The sequence below is a fragment of the Eublepharis macularius genome, chromosome 2 (genome assembly GCF_028583425.1).
Source record: "Eublepharis macularius isolate TG4126 chromosome 2, MPM_Emac_v1.0, whole genome shotgun sequence".
In the NCBI taxonomy this organism is placed as follows: domain Eukaryota; kingdom Metazoa; phylum Chordata; class Lepidosauria; order Squamata; family Eublepharidae; genus Eublepharis; species Eublepharis macularius.
Genome location: NC_072791.1, coordinates 234,964,914 through 234,979,671, shown reverse-complemented (window position 1 = coordinate 234,979,671; position 14,758 = coordinate 234,964,914). Strand labels below are relative to the sequence as shown.

Sequence of the window (14,758 nt, the reverse complement as noted above, 5' to 3'; positions counted from 1 at the left end):
CAGCATAGGGGGGGGGAGGTGTTGTGTTATGGAGTGCTGCACCTCTTGAATTTCTTCCTATTGTTCCACCAATGGACAAAAGTAAGAGACCACAGACAGTGCAGGGTAATGCAGAAGACTGACCTCACACAGAGATGCTTCAGGTGGCAGCATGTTAAGAAACTATTTAATGCAATTTTAAATATGTTAAAGAATTATACTTCAAGTAAATACTTTAAGTAAGTATACTCTAAGTAAAGAGAGAGGTGAATAATGCAACACAATCAACTGATTGTGTTAATGTTAAAGTGTCCTATGCTTATAATGGGTAAATGGGTAAATATTCAGTATTAATTCTCAAGTAATCGGTGGCACAACTCATAACAGCTGGTGATAAATACTAACAATTATAAAGTTAAGGATGAAATGGCAATAGCATCCTCCTAAATTTAAGTATCTGCATAAATTTAAAGGAAACATAAAGGAAAGGAAGGAGGGAAATTTGTCATAATAATAGATCTCGTAACAGAAGAATCATCATATCCCACCAACAATGCTAGCAATAATTTATAAAACAATGTCAACTTTTCTTATAGTTCTAATTCCTCTTGTTGACCTTTTTTTAACCTGAATATCAGAGGTTATTGTGTTAATTGCTACTATCTCCCATTCTCTTATCTGAGGTAATTCTTTAGATTTGCCCACCTGGCATAATCTGTTTTGGCAGCTACAATCATAGAATGCAAAGATATTCCGTGTTTCTTAAATAAATTTAAAAAGCCACTCATTTTATATGTCAACAAACAGATGGTAGAGTCCAAAGTCAAACTGGATATTAATGTAAGATCTGTGTGAATCGGTGTCCAAGGTCCACCCGTAATGCAAAAATCCTCCTTGAGGATGACCACATTGCAGCACATGGTGCTAGCGTTGTTGTAACTTTCTGACAGGACACAGTGAGTACAATCCCTGAGTTAACATTTTAACAGTTGAGAACTAAACGGAATAAAATAAATGGAGGACCAATGGGGACTCACGAGGAGAAGAGTCTCACTTTCCTGTTCCCTCCTTCTCTTTGCTTTTCCTCATTCCCTCTTCCTGCCCCACTTTCTCCCACCCACCTATACACCTACCCGTTTTTTTCTGTTTCTGCCCCATGCAACTCCTCCCAATTCCTCAATCACTCATCCATATTTTAATAATAATAACATTCGATTTATATATCGCCCTTCAGGACAACTTAACGCCCACTCAGAGTGGTTTACAAAGTATGCCATTATTATCCCCGCAACAATAATCACCCTGTGAGGTGGGTGGGGCTAAGAGAGCTCAAGAGAACTGTGACTCGCCCAAGGTCACCCAGCTGGCTTTAAGTGGAGGAGTGGGGAATCAAACCCGGCTCTCCAAATTAGAGTCCCGCAATCTTAACCACTACACCAAACTGGCTCTTTTCTGTTCTTCTATAATTTTAGCAGTTTTTTAACCAATGTATTTTTTTATTTTACATTCTCTATTTTTTCTACAAACCTGGGGCTTCCTTGAACTTATAGAAAAATTCCCATATTTGTACATGGCCCCATCATAAGATTTTTTAATCCAAACTCAGGTCATTGATCTAAACTGGATATTAGAAAAGAACGGAACGGAGCGGAGCGGAGTGGAACGGAATGGAACGGAACGGAACGGAACGGAACAGAACAGAACAGAATAGAATGCCAAAACAGCTCCGGAAAAGGGCCTGACCCTTCCCTCTGCCTTTTACTTACAGAAACCAAGCCTGGAATATGAGTTAAACTGTTATAGTTGCCTAGCAACAGCCACTGAGGGTATTCTGTATTGATTCAAGCAACTCTGGTTCAGGAGGGTCTGAAGACTTGCTAATTAGTAAATTTTATAATTTTTGCCTGACTCCAGTTTTCCAGTTTGGGCAATGTTCTTGAGCAGGCAATGATTGTTTTCAATATTGGAAACTGGATACCAGCATAAGTTGCTTTTACAGGCTGAAATTAGGTGGATCTTTAGACTAAACACAATGATCCCCTATGGGCCGTTTCCAGACGGCTTACCTGCACCCGGGACGTCGCGCCACGTTTCGGATCGTGCCGGGGAAAACGCGAAATATCGCGTTTTCTCGTGCGACGTTGCACAAAACTCGCATGAGAAAACGCGATATTTCGCGTTTTCCCCGGCACAATCCGAAACGTGGCGCGACGTCCCGGGTGCAGGTAAGCCATCTGGAAACTGCCATGGTCTTAATCATGATGTTGATCTGTCATCCTTTTTATGACTCTGATAACCTGATGTGCTTTCCTCGCACGTTCGTCGTCTTGTCCTCTCTCTCGTCCGCTCCTTTTTCCTCCGCTCTTTCTTCCCACCTCCCCTCCTTTCTCTTTCTTGAATTGGACGTTAGGACCACATATTATATATAATATATTAGATATAGTTGTTTTATGACCATTTATTGATATTTATTTATTGACATTGTGAACGCGTGTGCATTTTAAGAATTGTAATAATTAATGGAGCTATTTATGGACTAATGAGTCATTGTGTTAGCACTTTAGATGAGGACAAGTGCAATATGAATTAAATAGCATCTGAGATCTTAACACTTTGTGTCCTTTGCACCTTAATGTTGTAATTAATTAATCAATTAATTAGGTGATTTATAAAAGATCTTAGGGAGGGGTCGGTACCTTACCTGCAGATTGAGAAATCCTTGGTGTGTGACAGGAATTGAACTGTTTGACTTGATATGTAAGTAATTGTACGGTATGTATCTTTGTGAATGTTTGTGTATTGTTCTTGGTGTTATGGTGATATGGTCATTGAGAACTGTTGTTGTTGATTTTAGATATTGTGGCCTGAGGAAAGATATGTTGGTCTGAAACGAGCAAAGAAGAAATTTCCTAAATATGACGGCATGGTTGAAACAGAGCAGACTGAAATTGAACCCAGTGAAGACGGAGGTCCTGCAGCTGGGACGGGGGTTGCCAGATGTTGGGATCCAGCTCCCTGCCCTGGATGGGACACCACTGGCAACTTTGCCAGTGGTAAAGAGTCTGGGTGTGCTCCTGGATGCCTCCCTATCAATGGAGGCCCAGGTCACGGCAGTTGCCAAGTCTGCATTTTTCCATCTTCGTCAGATCAGGCAACTTGCCCCCTACCTGACGCCCCAGGACCTGGCTACAGTGATCCATGCAACGGTCACCTCCAGGCTAGATTGCTGTAACTCACTCTACGCTGGGCTACCCCTGGGCCTGATCTGGAAACTGCAACTGGTCCAGAATGCGGCGGCACGGGTCCTGACTGGTATACCTTACCAGTCACACATCACACCTGTCCTGCGCCAGCTGCACTGGCTTCCGGTTGAAGTTCGAATTAGGTTCAAAGTGTTGGTTCTTACCTTTAAAGCCCTGAGTGGGTTGGAACCGGCATATCTTCGGGACCGCCTCTCCCTGTACGTTCCCCGGAGATCGCTTTGATCAGCGAATAAATATTTACTTGTGGTCCCCGGCCCTAAGGAAGCCCGCCTCGCTTCAACCAGGGCCAGGGCTTTTTCAGTCCTGGCCCCAGCCTGGTGAAACGCTCTGTCAATGGAAACCCGGGCCCAGCGGGACATATTATTGTTCCGCCAGGCCTATAAGACAGAGCTGTTCCGCCAGGCGTTCGGTGATTGAAGGGGGCGGTGCCATGTCGGCCTCCCACCTTTGGGGTGGGGAAGGTTCTCCCCACCACTGCACCTTGTTAATTTGTTTTATTATTTGTATATTGATTTTAGTTTTTGTTTTTATCGATTTTAACTGTTCACCGCCCAGAGCCCCTGGGGATGGGCGGTATATAAATTGAATAAATAAATAAATAAATAAATATTGATTAGCCAATTCAATCAAACATGGTTTCTCCACATTTGGACAAATTTCAGACCATTTTTTTCTCTGAGTCAAATTCTGTTGGCTAAATAAATGCCCAACTTTTGGCACTGTTTTTTGATGCTATTTTTAACTCTTTAAATCAGTCTAAGATAATTTTGATCTTAAGAAACAAAAAAACACCAGGTAGGGTAGAATATTACTAACAAATCTCCTTAAATTTAAAATTAGAATAGATATGTAGTTTGGGAGCAACACTAAAAGATATTACTAGCAGATGTAATTAATCCCCACCAAGCTGAATTCATACAGACAAACAGTAATATAATGTCCAGTAATATAAATCTCCAAAACTTTGCTTATCTTTTTGGATGCTGACAATGCCAGTATGAAACCAGAGGCCGCCTTTGTTTTCCTTAACTGTCTCATGCAAATTGAAGTCCGTCTCACAGGAACCAAGTATGGCTGTGGAATAGGAGGCTGCGGGGCCTGCACTGTGATGGTGTCTACCTACGACCCAGACTCTAAGAAGATACGGTATCCTTTGAAGAAGAGAAAGAAAGATGCTGGCTGGGTATTGTTGCCTCATGGTAAGGAATATCCGTGTGTTGAACACTCACCTATGAATACCGGATCTGAGTTTAGGATCTTTGAACATGTATATAAACAAGCGTGACCGAAGGCAATGGCCGTAAACGAAGAGAGTTCTTTATGCAAAGAGTTAACACAGGAAGATGCCAAAGAAGAATATTAAAGCAGCATCAAGTAAGGTGTAGGGGAGAAGGAGGAAGAGGGCCAGGTCCACCCCACCCCTATGATGGCGGGTGGGAAGAACGGAGCAGCATTTCTGCTGGTTGCCCACTGGGGCTGCGTGGGTGCCTCCCAGGGCAGATCCTGCAGCTGGGTGGGCAAGGCCACTGCCAGCCATCGACCAGTGGTGGTGCCCTGGGTGATGGCCTCTGGCTGCCTAGTGGACGGGCCGTCCCTGGAGGGAAGATTGAGGGAGAAGAGAAGCAACGAACAAGCAAAGGAGGGGAGGGTGAAGGGAGGGTTTGGCTTGATGCATTCATGAGGCGGGGGTGGGGAGGGGGCAGGACTGCTGGTCAGAGGAGAGGGAGACAAGGCCTGCTTCACGTTTAAAGGCTTCTTGCCTTACTTTTGATTTGCTTTGGCATTCAGAGCAGCACGGACTCCTTCAGGGGAGCAGAGGATTAGGAAGGGAAAGAAGGAGGGAGGCAGAAATATCACTGGCAGGGAAGAACTTAATGGATCTTTCAATGCCAAGTTTCTCTTCAGACCATTAAGGGCTGACTCAGCCTAACCTACTCACTCAGCCAACGATTCGTTTTGCTTCCCTGCCCCCTTGGCCTCTTCTTGTACGCAAGGATGGAGCATTCCCCCCCCCTTGATTCATAATGGATGGAGAAAGGGTTACAACTGTCAGAACTGTGGCTAGATAATGCCCTTACTTCAGACTTCCTTCTGCAATTAGACAACAGTCCATTGTTTCCAAAAGGAATTTATTGAAGAAAAAGTTCATTATAGTCCACTGGCCTGAATGCAATATTCAGGATGGTACATATTCATTGTTACCAATGATAGGCAAGGCATAAGGTACAGAGTAACAGTTTACAGCAAGCCCCTCCTCCCCCCACAGTTCTCAAAACAACACCTTTGAAGTAGGGAGAGCTGTAGTTTCCCAAGGCTGATTCTCAGTGGAACATCGGTAGCCCAAACAATCTTCTTCTGTTAGATAGCTGCGTGGGAATCCTGGCACCTATGAAGAGAGCACTAAACACTGAGAGGATTAAATATGGAGTCTGTTAAGCAAAGCATTCTGAACCTGACAACAACTGAGAAAACTTTGGGTGATGGTACCATATCCTATTGCTCCAAGGTTCTAAGGTGCAACAATTGTATTTTCCCCTGGATATCTTCTGGAAGAGCCCCGTGCCTTTTGAATTCTGATGCTTCTGGCTTAAGCCCGTATTGCGAATTGGACTGATCTGGTCCTGAGAGCTTCCAAGCAGTGGAAGCTGGCCCTAGAAAATGCCACCATAAGTAATGAACAGGATAAGAATTAACAGTATCAGATTTCTCCTTTACCTTCCAAAGACATTTCCCAGCCAACTCTTGCCTGCTTCCCTTGTGCTCATTGTATGGAGCCGCTGTAACCACCGTGGAAGGGGTTGGAAACACAAAGACCAAGCTTCATCCCATTCAGGTGAGAGCCAAAAGCTTGTTCTGCAGTGATGGCGGGCACTGAGGCACTCTGCGGATCTAGCCAGTCAAGCGTTATATCGTGTTTTATTTATGTCCCAGTTTTCTTCAATGAGTCTCAAGATGGTGTACTTGGGGTTTCCAGACAGTCGCCTATCGAGGCGCTGGTCTGACCCAGGCCTTAGTTGCAGCACGGGGATAGTCGTTGCAATCCTAAGCAGAGTTACTCCAGTCCAAGCCTACTCAAATCAACGGGCTTAGACTGGAGTAACTCTTCTTAGGATTGCACTGTGGCACGAGCCTCCCCGAATACCTTGGGAATTTAATATAGATGAAGTCAAAGGGCCCTGAGCGGTGATAGTTCCACGTCTTCCTTGTCCCTACCTGCCCCCCTGGGGAAGTCGACTCTGACACGGCAGGGCTCACCTGGGGCAGCAACAATGCCGTTCAGTAGGTTGCAATGAGGCGAGGAAAGGGGCCGGAATGCCCTTTCTTCTGCAGAAGAGGGAGGGAGGAAGAATTTTGCCCTTTCCTCCTCCTCAGCGCAGGCCAAATACCTGTGTGGTTATTAAACCACAGAAGTCCTGTGACTCCAGGAACCAACTTTTCCAGGGTCAGAAGAAATGGCTAGGGGGAGGGGAAGTAGGAATTGCAGGTCTCGGGCAAGCAAATCAGTGGATCCAGTCCAGGGACATGGTAAAACGTATTCTCTGTTTGTTCTACTGCTATCAAAGAAAACGCAGGAGCTGGGCCAGGAAACAAAAAGGTGGGGTCAAGGGTCACTCTCACTTTGGCAGCACAGGTGCTAAACTGGAATTGGGAGAAAGGATCACACTGCAAGCGCAGCGAGGAGAGGCCCACTGGGTGCTGCTGGGTTACAGTTTAAAGATGTCTCCTGAGGAGTTGTGCTTGTTTTCCTTCCAGAAAAGGCTGGCCAAGTGCCACGGCTCCCAGTGCGGCTTCTGCACCCCCGGGATGGTGATGTCGATGTATTCTCTGCTCAGGAATCACCCGGAACCCACCATGGAGCAGATATTGGCCGCGCTGGATGGTAGGCTGGACTTCTCCCAGAAGGTTTTTGGGAAATTAGTTGGCAAAGGGATGAAGAATTATAGAAATGGCTGGGGCTTTTCTATGTCCTTAACTCTAAGTCTTTCTTATGCCTGAGTACATCAGTTCCCTAACCTTACGTAACAGATTTTGATCATTTGAGAGGATGCCAGAATACTGGCAAAATACATTTTGGGCCTTATTGGCAGAATGGAGAGCGCTCCCCCGCGCCCCCCAGCCCCGCACATACCATGTAAACCTTAACTATCTGTGATGCATATGACACAGCTTGATTGAAGGGGGCGGACGGGATGGCTCTTCCTTTAGGCTCAACCATCTTCGATTCCTAAGTTTGATGGGATGAATGTTCAAGGAATCATGGAAATGTATCCAGTCAGTTCTAGTGTCACATGACGTTTTTAGGAATATCAAATGGCTGAAAGGTTTAGTATTGAAGTCAGTGATTCAGATCATCTGTGAAACTGTAACTTGAACAGTTGCCTCTTTGTTCTTTCATTGTTTGATTATTTCTTCCAGGTAATTTATGCCGTTGCACAGGGTACAGACCTATAATTGACAGTTTCAGAGCTTTCTCTCCGGTAAGAGGGGGGGGACAATAAATCAGTTTATTGTTGAAGGCTTTCATGGCCAGAGAACGACAGTTGTTGTGGGTTTTCTGGGCTGTATTGCCGTGGTCTTGGCATTGTAGTTCCTGACGTTTCGCCAGCAGCTGTGGCTGGCATCTTCAGAGGTGTAGCACCAAAAGACAGAGATCTCTCAGTGTCACAGTGTGGAAAAGATGTTGGCAGGTCATTTGTATCTACTCAGGAGGGGTGGGGTTGAGCTGAGTCATCCTGTAAGATGGCTGTTGTTTGAGTTAGGCTATGTTCAGCCACTGCTGATTTTTCAGGCTGTCCAAGTCTGCAGTGTCTTTCATGTTCTTCTATTCTTGTCTGGATGCTACGCTTTGTGGTCCCGATGTAAACTTGTCCCAGAAAAACACAACAGATGCTACGTTCAGCAAAAGACAGTAGAGACCCCCGTTACCTCTGCAGGACTATACCGCCTGCCCTGCAGCTGTGGGGGAACGAGGGAGGAGAAAGCAGCCATACAAGGAGAAGCCCAAGGCCTTGTCCAAACTGCAACTGGCTCCGATGGGTCGTTCATCACTGGCCAGTTGTACTGGTCTGGTATATCATTGGCCAAAACTGGCAACGCAACTGGAAGAGGCTCCCATAGCTTGGGAGCAGAGGAGGCCTAGGGCATGACTGCTTGGCCGTGTACAAGAGTGAGTCTACCACCCTCAGTGGGACGGGCTTCCTCGGGAGGGGGTGGGCTCTCCTTCTTTGGAGGTTTGTAAGCAGAGGCTAGGTGGCCACCTGACAGCAATGCTGATGCTGTGAACCTGAGAGCAGATCATGAGAGGGAGGGCAGGAAGGGTTAACATCAGTGTTTAGTTCTCGTAACCCTTCTTACATGCCCTGGGTAAGGCCAATTGCCACTTGGGGTCAGGTAGCAATTTTCCCCAGGCCAGTTTGGCTAGTGTTTTGACAGTGACAGTGTTTTGCCATCTTAATAATAACTACCACAAAAAAGGGGCAAGTCTGGTGGACCAAAAGGTCAAAACTACAAAAACCACCAGAATTATGATTTAATTTTAATTATGAAAATACAAAAGTGCTGTGCAAAAATGCAGTACTAGTGAAATAACTTAAACACCTATTTATGTAGTTATTAAACACCTATTTATGTAGTTATTAAGTTATTTCACTAGTATTGCATTTTTGCACAGCACTTTCGTATTTTCATAATTAAAATTAAATCATAATTCTGGTGGTTTTTGTAGTTTTGATCTTAATAATAACAACAACAACATTTGATTTATATACCACCCCTCAGGATGACTTAACACCCACTCAGAGCTATTTACAAAGTATGTCATTATTATCCCCACAATAATAATCACCCCGTGAGGTGGGTGGAGCTGAGAGAGCTCTGAGAGAGCTGTGACTGGCCCAAGGTCACCCAAGGTAGCTACAAGGGGAGGAGTGAGGAATCGAACCCGGTTCTCCAGATTAGAGTCCCGCGCTCTTAACCACTACTCCAAACTGGCTCTGGGCATAGAGTAAGGGGGGGGGTATTTGTGAATTTCCCACGCTGTGCAGGGAGTTGGACCCTAAATGACCCTGGAGGACCCTTCTGACCCGATCATTATACAGTTCTACAACTCTACACTTTAGGAGATCGTACATTACTTAAATAAAGGAAATGGGTCAGCCAAGGCAGGAGCTGGAACTTGCCTCTCTCAGGATTGGAGGCAGTGAGTGAAGGAAACGGAGCGATGAGCGTTGAAGGATTGGGCTGTGGAAGGAGAATGTTCTAGAAGGCTTATCTCACCAGAGATCAAAGGCAAAGACAAAATTTCCTCCCCAGAATATTGATTGTTGCCTAGGGAGAGAGAATGGAGGTTCTTTGTCTAAGGAATGCCACTCATACACCTGTCTGCACCTATTTGTTTGTTTGTTTGTTTGTTTGTTTAGATATCTGTTTCTTTAGATGATTCCCCCCTCACTAGGGACTTAAAGAAGCTTACATTTTCCCCTCCTCCATTTTATCCTCACAACAACAACCCTGTGAGGTAGGTTAGGCTGAGAGCAAGTGACTGCCCCAAGGACACCCAGTGAGGGATTGGGGATTTGAACCTGGACCTCCTAGGCTGTAGCCCTACGCTGCAGCCATTACACCATGCTGATCTTGAACCAAGAACCACAAGGGTTTACAGGGTGGACAGAAAAAGAAGCTCATCGAATATTGTAATAAAGTTGGGAGTTGTCATCTTAACTAGTTTTGTAACTGAGAGTCTCTCTAACATGACATCTTACCTGAGTAGGAGCAATTGAAAGATCTTGCATTGCTTTTCCCATTGTGGGTACCGATGCATTGCTAGGGTGACTCGAATATAAGACCACAAAGAAAGGGAATCACTCGAGCGCCCCCGTGTCAGATGGCTTGTGTAGAAAGACTCTGAGTAGAGGCTGTCGAGCAACTAGCTTGGCAGAACTGAACCAGTGTTTCTTCAGTGTGTTTTCTGAATTTATCAGTTTGAGGAATTTATTTTTTCCAACTGAAAATCTAATTTTTAAAAAGAAATCATTGGGTGAGAAAAAGACACGAGGCCACCCTAACATATACCTTGAACTTCCCGGCTAGTTTCTTGGAAGCTGTAGCCACCATATAATTGTGAGGAAAAATGCTCTCTGCAGGAGTGCTGTCCCCTGGCAGGGAGCGGGAAGTGTTGCCTGGATCAAGAAGGAGGGAAGGAGAAAGAAAGAGAAGAAGACTTAGCTCCAGAGCCCAAAAGAGGAGATCGGGTAAGCTGCCGTGGCCTCCTAATTTCTATCGTTTTCATGAAACGTTTATAATTATCTGGGAATATCAATGAATTGGATCCAGTGAACTGTCAGTAGAACACGTTTGTGGCCGTGAATTCCCTGCCTTCCCTTTCCCACAGCAACCCTTTCCAACCAAAGGAAAGATTATTTCTGCTAAGTTTGCAGACTATGGGAAATTCCTGGGGGCAGACCCTGAGGATGGAAGGGTTTGGAGAGGGAGGGGGCCTCAGTGAGATTTCACCCACCAAAGCAGCCATTTCCTCCAGGGGAACTTATCTCCGTTGCCTGGAGATCAGTTGTACTTTCGGGAGATCTCCAGGCCCCATCTGGAGGTTGGCAACCATAATTAACTCCTTATGCAGTGTGAAGGAAGAAGAAGAAATTGCCCTTTCTGCCTCTTTCATCAGCAAAGCTCATCTCGAAGAGAAGGCAATTTCACCCCCTTCTCCCTCTGCACTGCAACAGCGAGACTGTGAGGCCATCACTTAGCTTAGCCCGGTCTTCCTGGCAACTAGTGGGAGACTGGGAGGGCTGGTAGGGCTGCCAGCCTCCAGGTGGTGGCTGGAGATCTCCTGGAATTACAGCTGATCTCCAGGCCACAGAAATCAGTTCCCCTGGAGAAAATGGCTCCTTTGGAGGGTACATTCTAGGGCATTATATCCCATTGAGGCCCCTCCCCTCCCCAAACTCCACTCTTTCCAGGCTCCGCCCCCCAAATCTCCAGGAATTTCCCAACCTAGACCTGGCAACCCTAAGGGCAGGGTGTGTGTGGAGGAAGTGACGTTATCGTGTGGGAGGTGGGAGCATGCAGGAGTTACGCGCCAGGGCAAATTCCTTAAGACTTGGCCCTGGCAGAATGCATGCGCACACTCGCCCACATGTAATGATGTCACTTCCTGGTGTGATGTCATTGCAACAGGGCATGGAGGCTCGGGTTCCCAGATGGGGTCCAAAATAATACCAGACCCCATGGAGAGGGTGGAGATGCCACTTACCTATCTTTATTATTTTGGGGCATGCAGCACATGCTTGGGCCAGGCCTGCACGATGATGTCGCTAACAGAAGTGATGTCATCATGCCAGCTTCACTTCTGGGCACCCAAGCTGGCGGGCCGCTCCTGCTGGAGCCATGCAGCTGTAGGAGGCTGGCAAGAGCAACATGGAGGCTACCTGGGCTCCTGGGCTGGCTGGTCACCCCTGCAGGCACGCCAGCAAGAGCACCACGGAGGCCACCCAGGCTGGCTAACCTCTTCTGCTGCAGCCACAAAGCCACAGGAGGCCAGCAGGAGCACCACAGAGGATGCCCGGGCTGGCTGTCCACTCATGTGGGACCGTGCAGCAGCAGGAGCACCACAGAGGCAGCCCTGGTGCCCGGACTAGTGCCACACAGCTACAGAAGGCTAGCCAAGTGCCTGGGCTGCCTGGTCACCCCTGCAGGCATGCCAGCAAGAGCACCACGGAGGCCACCCAGGCTGGCTAACCTCTTCTGCTGCAGCCACAAAACCACAGGAGGCCAGCAGGAGCACCACGGAGGATGCCTGGGCTGGCTGTCCACTCATGTGGGACCGTGCAGCAGCAGGAGTACCATGGAGACAGCCCTGGTGCCCGGGCTAGTGCAACACAGCTACAGAAGGCTAGCCAAGTGCCTGGGCTGCCTGGCCACTCCTGCCAGCATGGCACAGGAGGCGGGGTGCATAGAGTAGCAGGGAGGAGGTGTCCTGTATTTTGGGAGCCTTCTCCCCGGTCAGTCCCCCAAAATACCAAATGGTCTGGGTGAATACCAGACCCCTCTCGACCCTAATGGAGACGTGTGTGCCAGGCAGCTTGCCTCCTCCCTCCTGTTGCCGGTGGTCAGAGGGCAGAGAGGCCGGCCACCAGCAGTGTGCCCACCCCTGCAGGGCACCTGGCACCAAAATGCGATGACCCCCCCCAATTAATTTTCCTGGCATTGAAAAGGACTGCTGGGGGGAGAGGGAGGTGGGGGAGAGCCACAGCCCCCCTCGCGTCTGCAGGTCGCTGGGCTCAAGCCTCTGTGGAGCTGGAGCTGAGCTTCACGTATGCAGCCTCCTCTCTGGGGCTGTGGATCTCACGAGTTCTGCAAGGGCACTTTTTCCAGCGGACAGACCCTTGAGATGAGGGTGGCCATTTGCCAGCTCCCAACTGGGAAAGGCCAGGTGAGGTCCAGCTCCTTTCCACAGTAGGCGAGGAGCCCTCTAAGTCGGCTTCCAGGCCACTTAAATGGAATCACATGAGACCAGCTCTAACCTACGACCAGGGCTTTTTTTCTGGGGAAAGAGGTGGCGAAACTCAGTGGGTTGGCCTCGGTGGAAATTGTCACATGTCTGGTGGCCCGCGCTGAGCGGCGCGGAGGGCAATCTAGACTCCCCTCTGTCTGGAGATCAGGGGGCGGGGCCACCAGACATGTGACCATTTTCAAGAGGTGCCGGAACTCCATTCCCCCGCGTTCCTGCTGAAAAAAAGCCCTGCCTACGACGATGATGAAAACAGCAGCTGTAACGCAGCAGTTTTATTCCAGGGCTCCCCAACATGGTGTTTGTGGGAACCGTAGTGTCCGCTGATGCCTTTCTTGGTGCCCATTTACTTCCCCAAAGCATCTCTTCCCCCAAGCCAAGGGGGAATTTTGGCTTTTCTCTACTTGGTTGGAGAAGGAGACGATCTAGGAGAACCCATGTGTATATCGGCAGAGAGCATCCATTCCGAAGCAGCTGAAGAATGGTTTTACCCCAATCCCATGGCAGCAGCCATATTATGGTTGGCTGTGCCTCCCACCTGGGATTACCAGCCTCCACATGGGGCCCGGAGTTCCTCTAGAGGAAACTGAAGCTTTGGAGGGTGGCGGGTACGGCATTGCCTTCCCACTGAGCTCCCTCTCCGCTGCAAACTTTGCCCTCCACTAGCCCCAAATCTTCAGGAATTTCCCAAGACGGAGCTGGCGGTCCTCCCACAGCAGCTGCTTCCCGTGTTCTCAACAATGGGTGCCATTTGGTCGTTTAAGATAAGGCATGTTATGACAGAGAGGGTATTTCTGTGATTCATAAGCTGTTAAGAAGCGCTTGGGAGTGAATGACTCTCTTAATGAAACTGTTCCTTTGACAGGAGCTAAATCAAATCTGTTCGCCACACCCAGTGCAAGGCTGCAAGGGTAGCTCACCTCTGCGGGCATTTGTGGTGAGCCTTGGCTGAGAAAACACGCAGGAATCAACAAACGTGTCTGTAGAGCGTTTGGGTTACATTTTTTACAGTAGGATAGTTAAGATGGTTTTAAGAGATTAACAAAGAAAGCCAATCCAGTGTATTTAGTAAAGTTGGTAGAATGTATTTGATTTGATCAATAAAACAACATTGGCATTATCTTCCCAATGTGTTTTTCATTGACCCAGCAGTACCAATAAGGTGCTCTGTGCAGGCGCCTGCATCTAGAATGCGGGGTGCAAAGCGTCAGGCTGGAAGAAGGCCCTCCGGGAGTCACAGGTGAGGCTGTGTCATTCCCTACACCAGCCAATACCTAGGTGTGTCAAAGGGCCTCTGGCACAGGACTCTTGGACCGTGTCCCACCATCCCATCACCTCACCATAATTTGGGAGAAAGAGTCCTGAAGAAGAATGGAAGCGTCTTCTAATTCTATGTCCTCTCTGAATGATCTTTCGATGCTAATATTGGGTTAGTTCCTCTACTGCACAGTGGGATCTCTTTTCTGCAGAGCAGTTAGTAGGTCCTGAGCTGATTCTCAGGAGCAGAAGGAAGAGCAAGTTGAAAAGGAGCTCATGAACTCAAAGCCATTGTGAAACACTGATGTGGAGACACCAAAAATTGCACAAGCCAGAAAATGAGAAAAACTCTCTGTTGCAACTTACTTTGCAACAAACTGCAGATGGAAAGGAATCGGGCAAATCAAACATTTCCATCGTCACCTCTGGTCAGCATCTGGCATATTTTTCACATCTCTTACTCCTGCATAACGAAAAAAAATGACCCGATCTCCAGGCAGGGGGCTTGCAATCTTCTCATTTGTATCACAAGACTCAGGCAGTTCTACTACTCCCCCCTCCCATGTGGGCGCACAGACACATTTACCCACTCATCATGAGCCACGTAGTTATACAGGCTGACAGGAATATTTGGAGCAAGGGCCGATTCCAGACGGCCCTCTGCATCCCGAAACGTCGTGCGTCGTCGCGCGGAAAACACGAAATATCGCGTTTTCCACGTGACGACGCGCGACGT

At 47.7% G+C, this 14,758-nt stretch overlaps 1 protein-coding gene across 1 annotated transcript in view; it reads left to right on the top strand.

The window, feature by feature from the left end:
• LOC129324994 (aldehyde oxidase 3-like) overlaps positions 1 to 14,758 on the top strand; it is a 123,929-nt gene that overhangs the window by 5,121 nt on the left and 104,050 nt on the right. Inside the window, exons 3-7 of the mRNA XM_054972477.1 lie at positions 4,292 to 4,388; positions 5,967 to 6,075; positions 6,996 to 7,122; positions 7,659 to 7,720; positions 10,385 to 10,492. Of these exons, the coding sequence (XP_054828452.1) occupies positions 4,292 to 4,388; positions 5,967 to 6,075; positions 6,996 to 7,122; positions 7,659 to 7,720; positions 10,385 to 10,492 (503 nt within the window). The remainder of the gene's footprint in view (positions 1 to 4,291; positions 4,389 to 5,966; positions 6,076 to 6,995; positions 7,123 to 7,658; positions 7,721 to 10,384; positions 10,493 to 14,758) is intronic.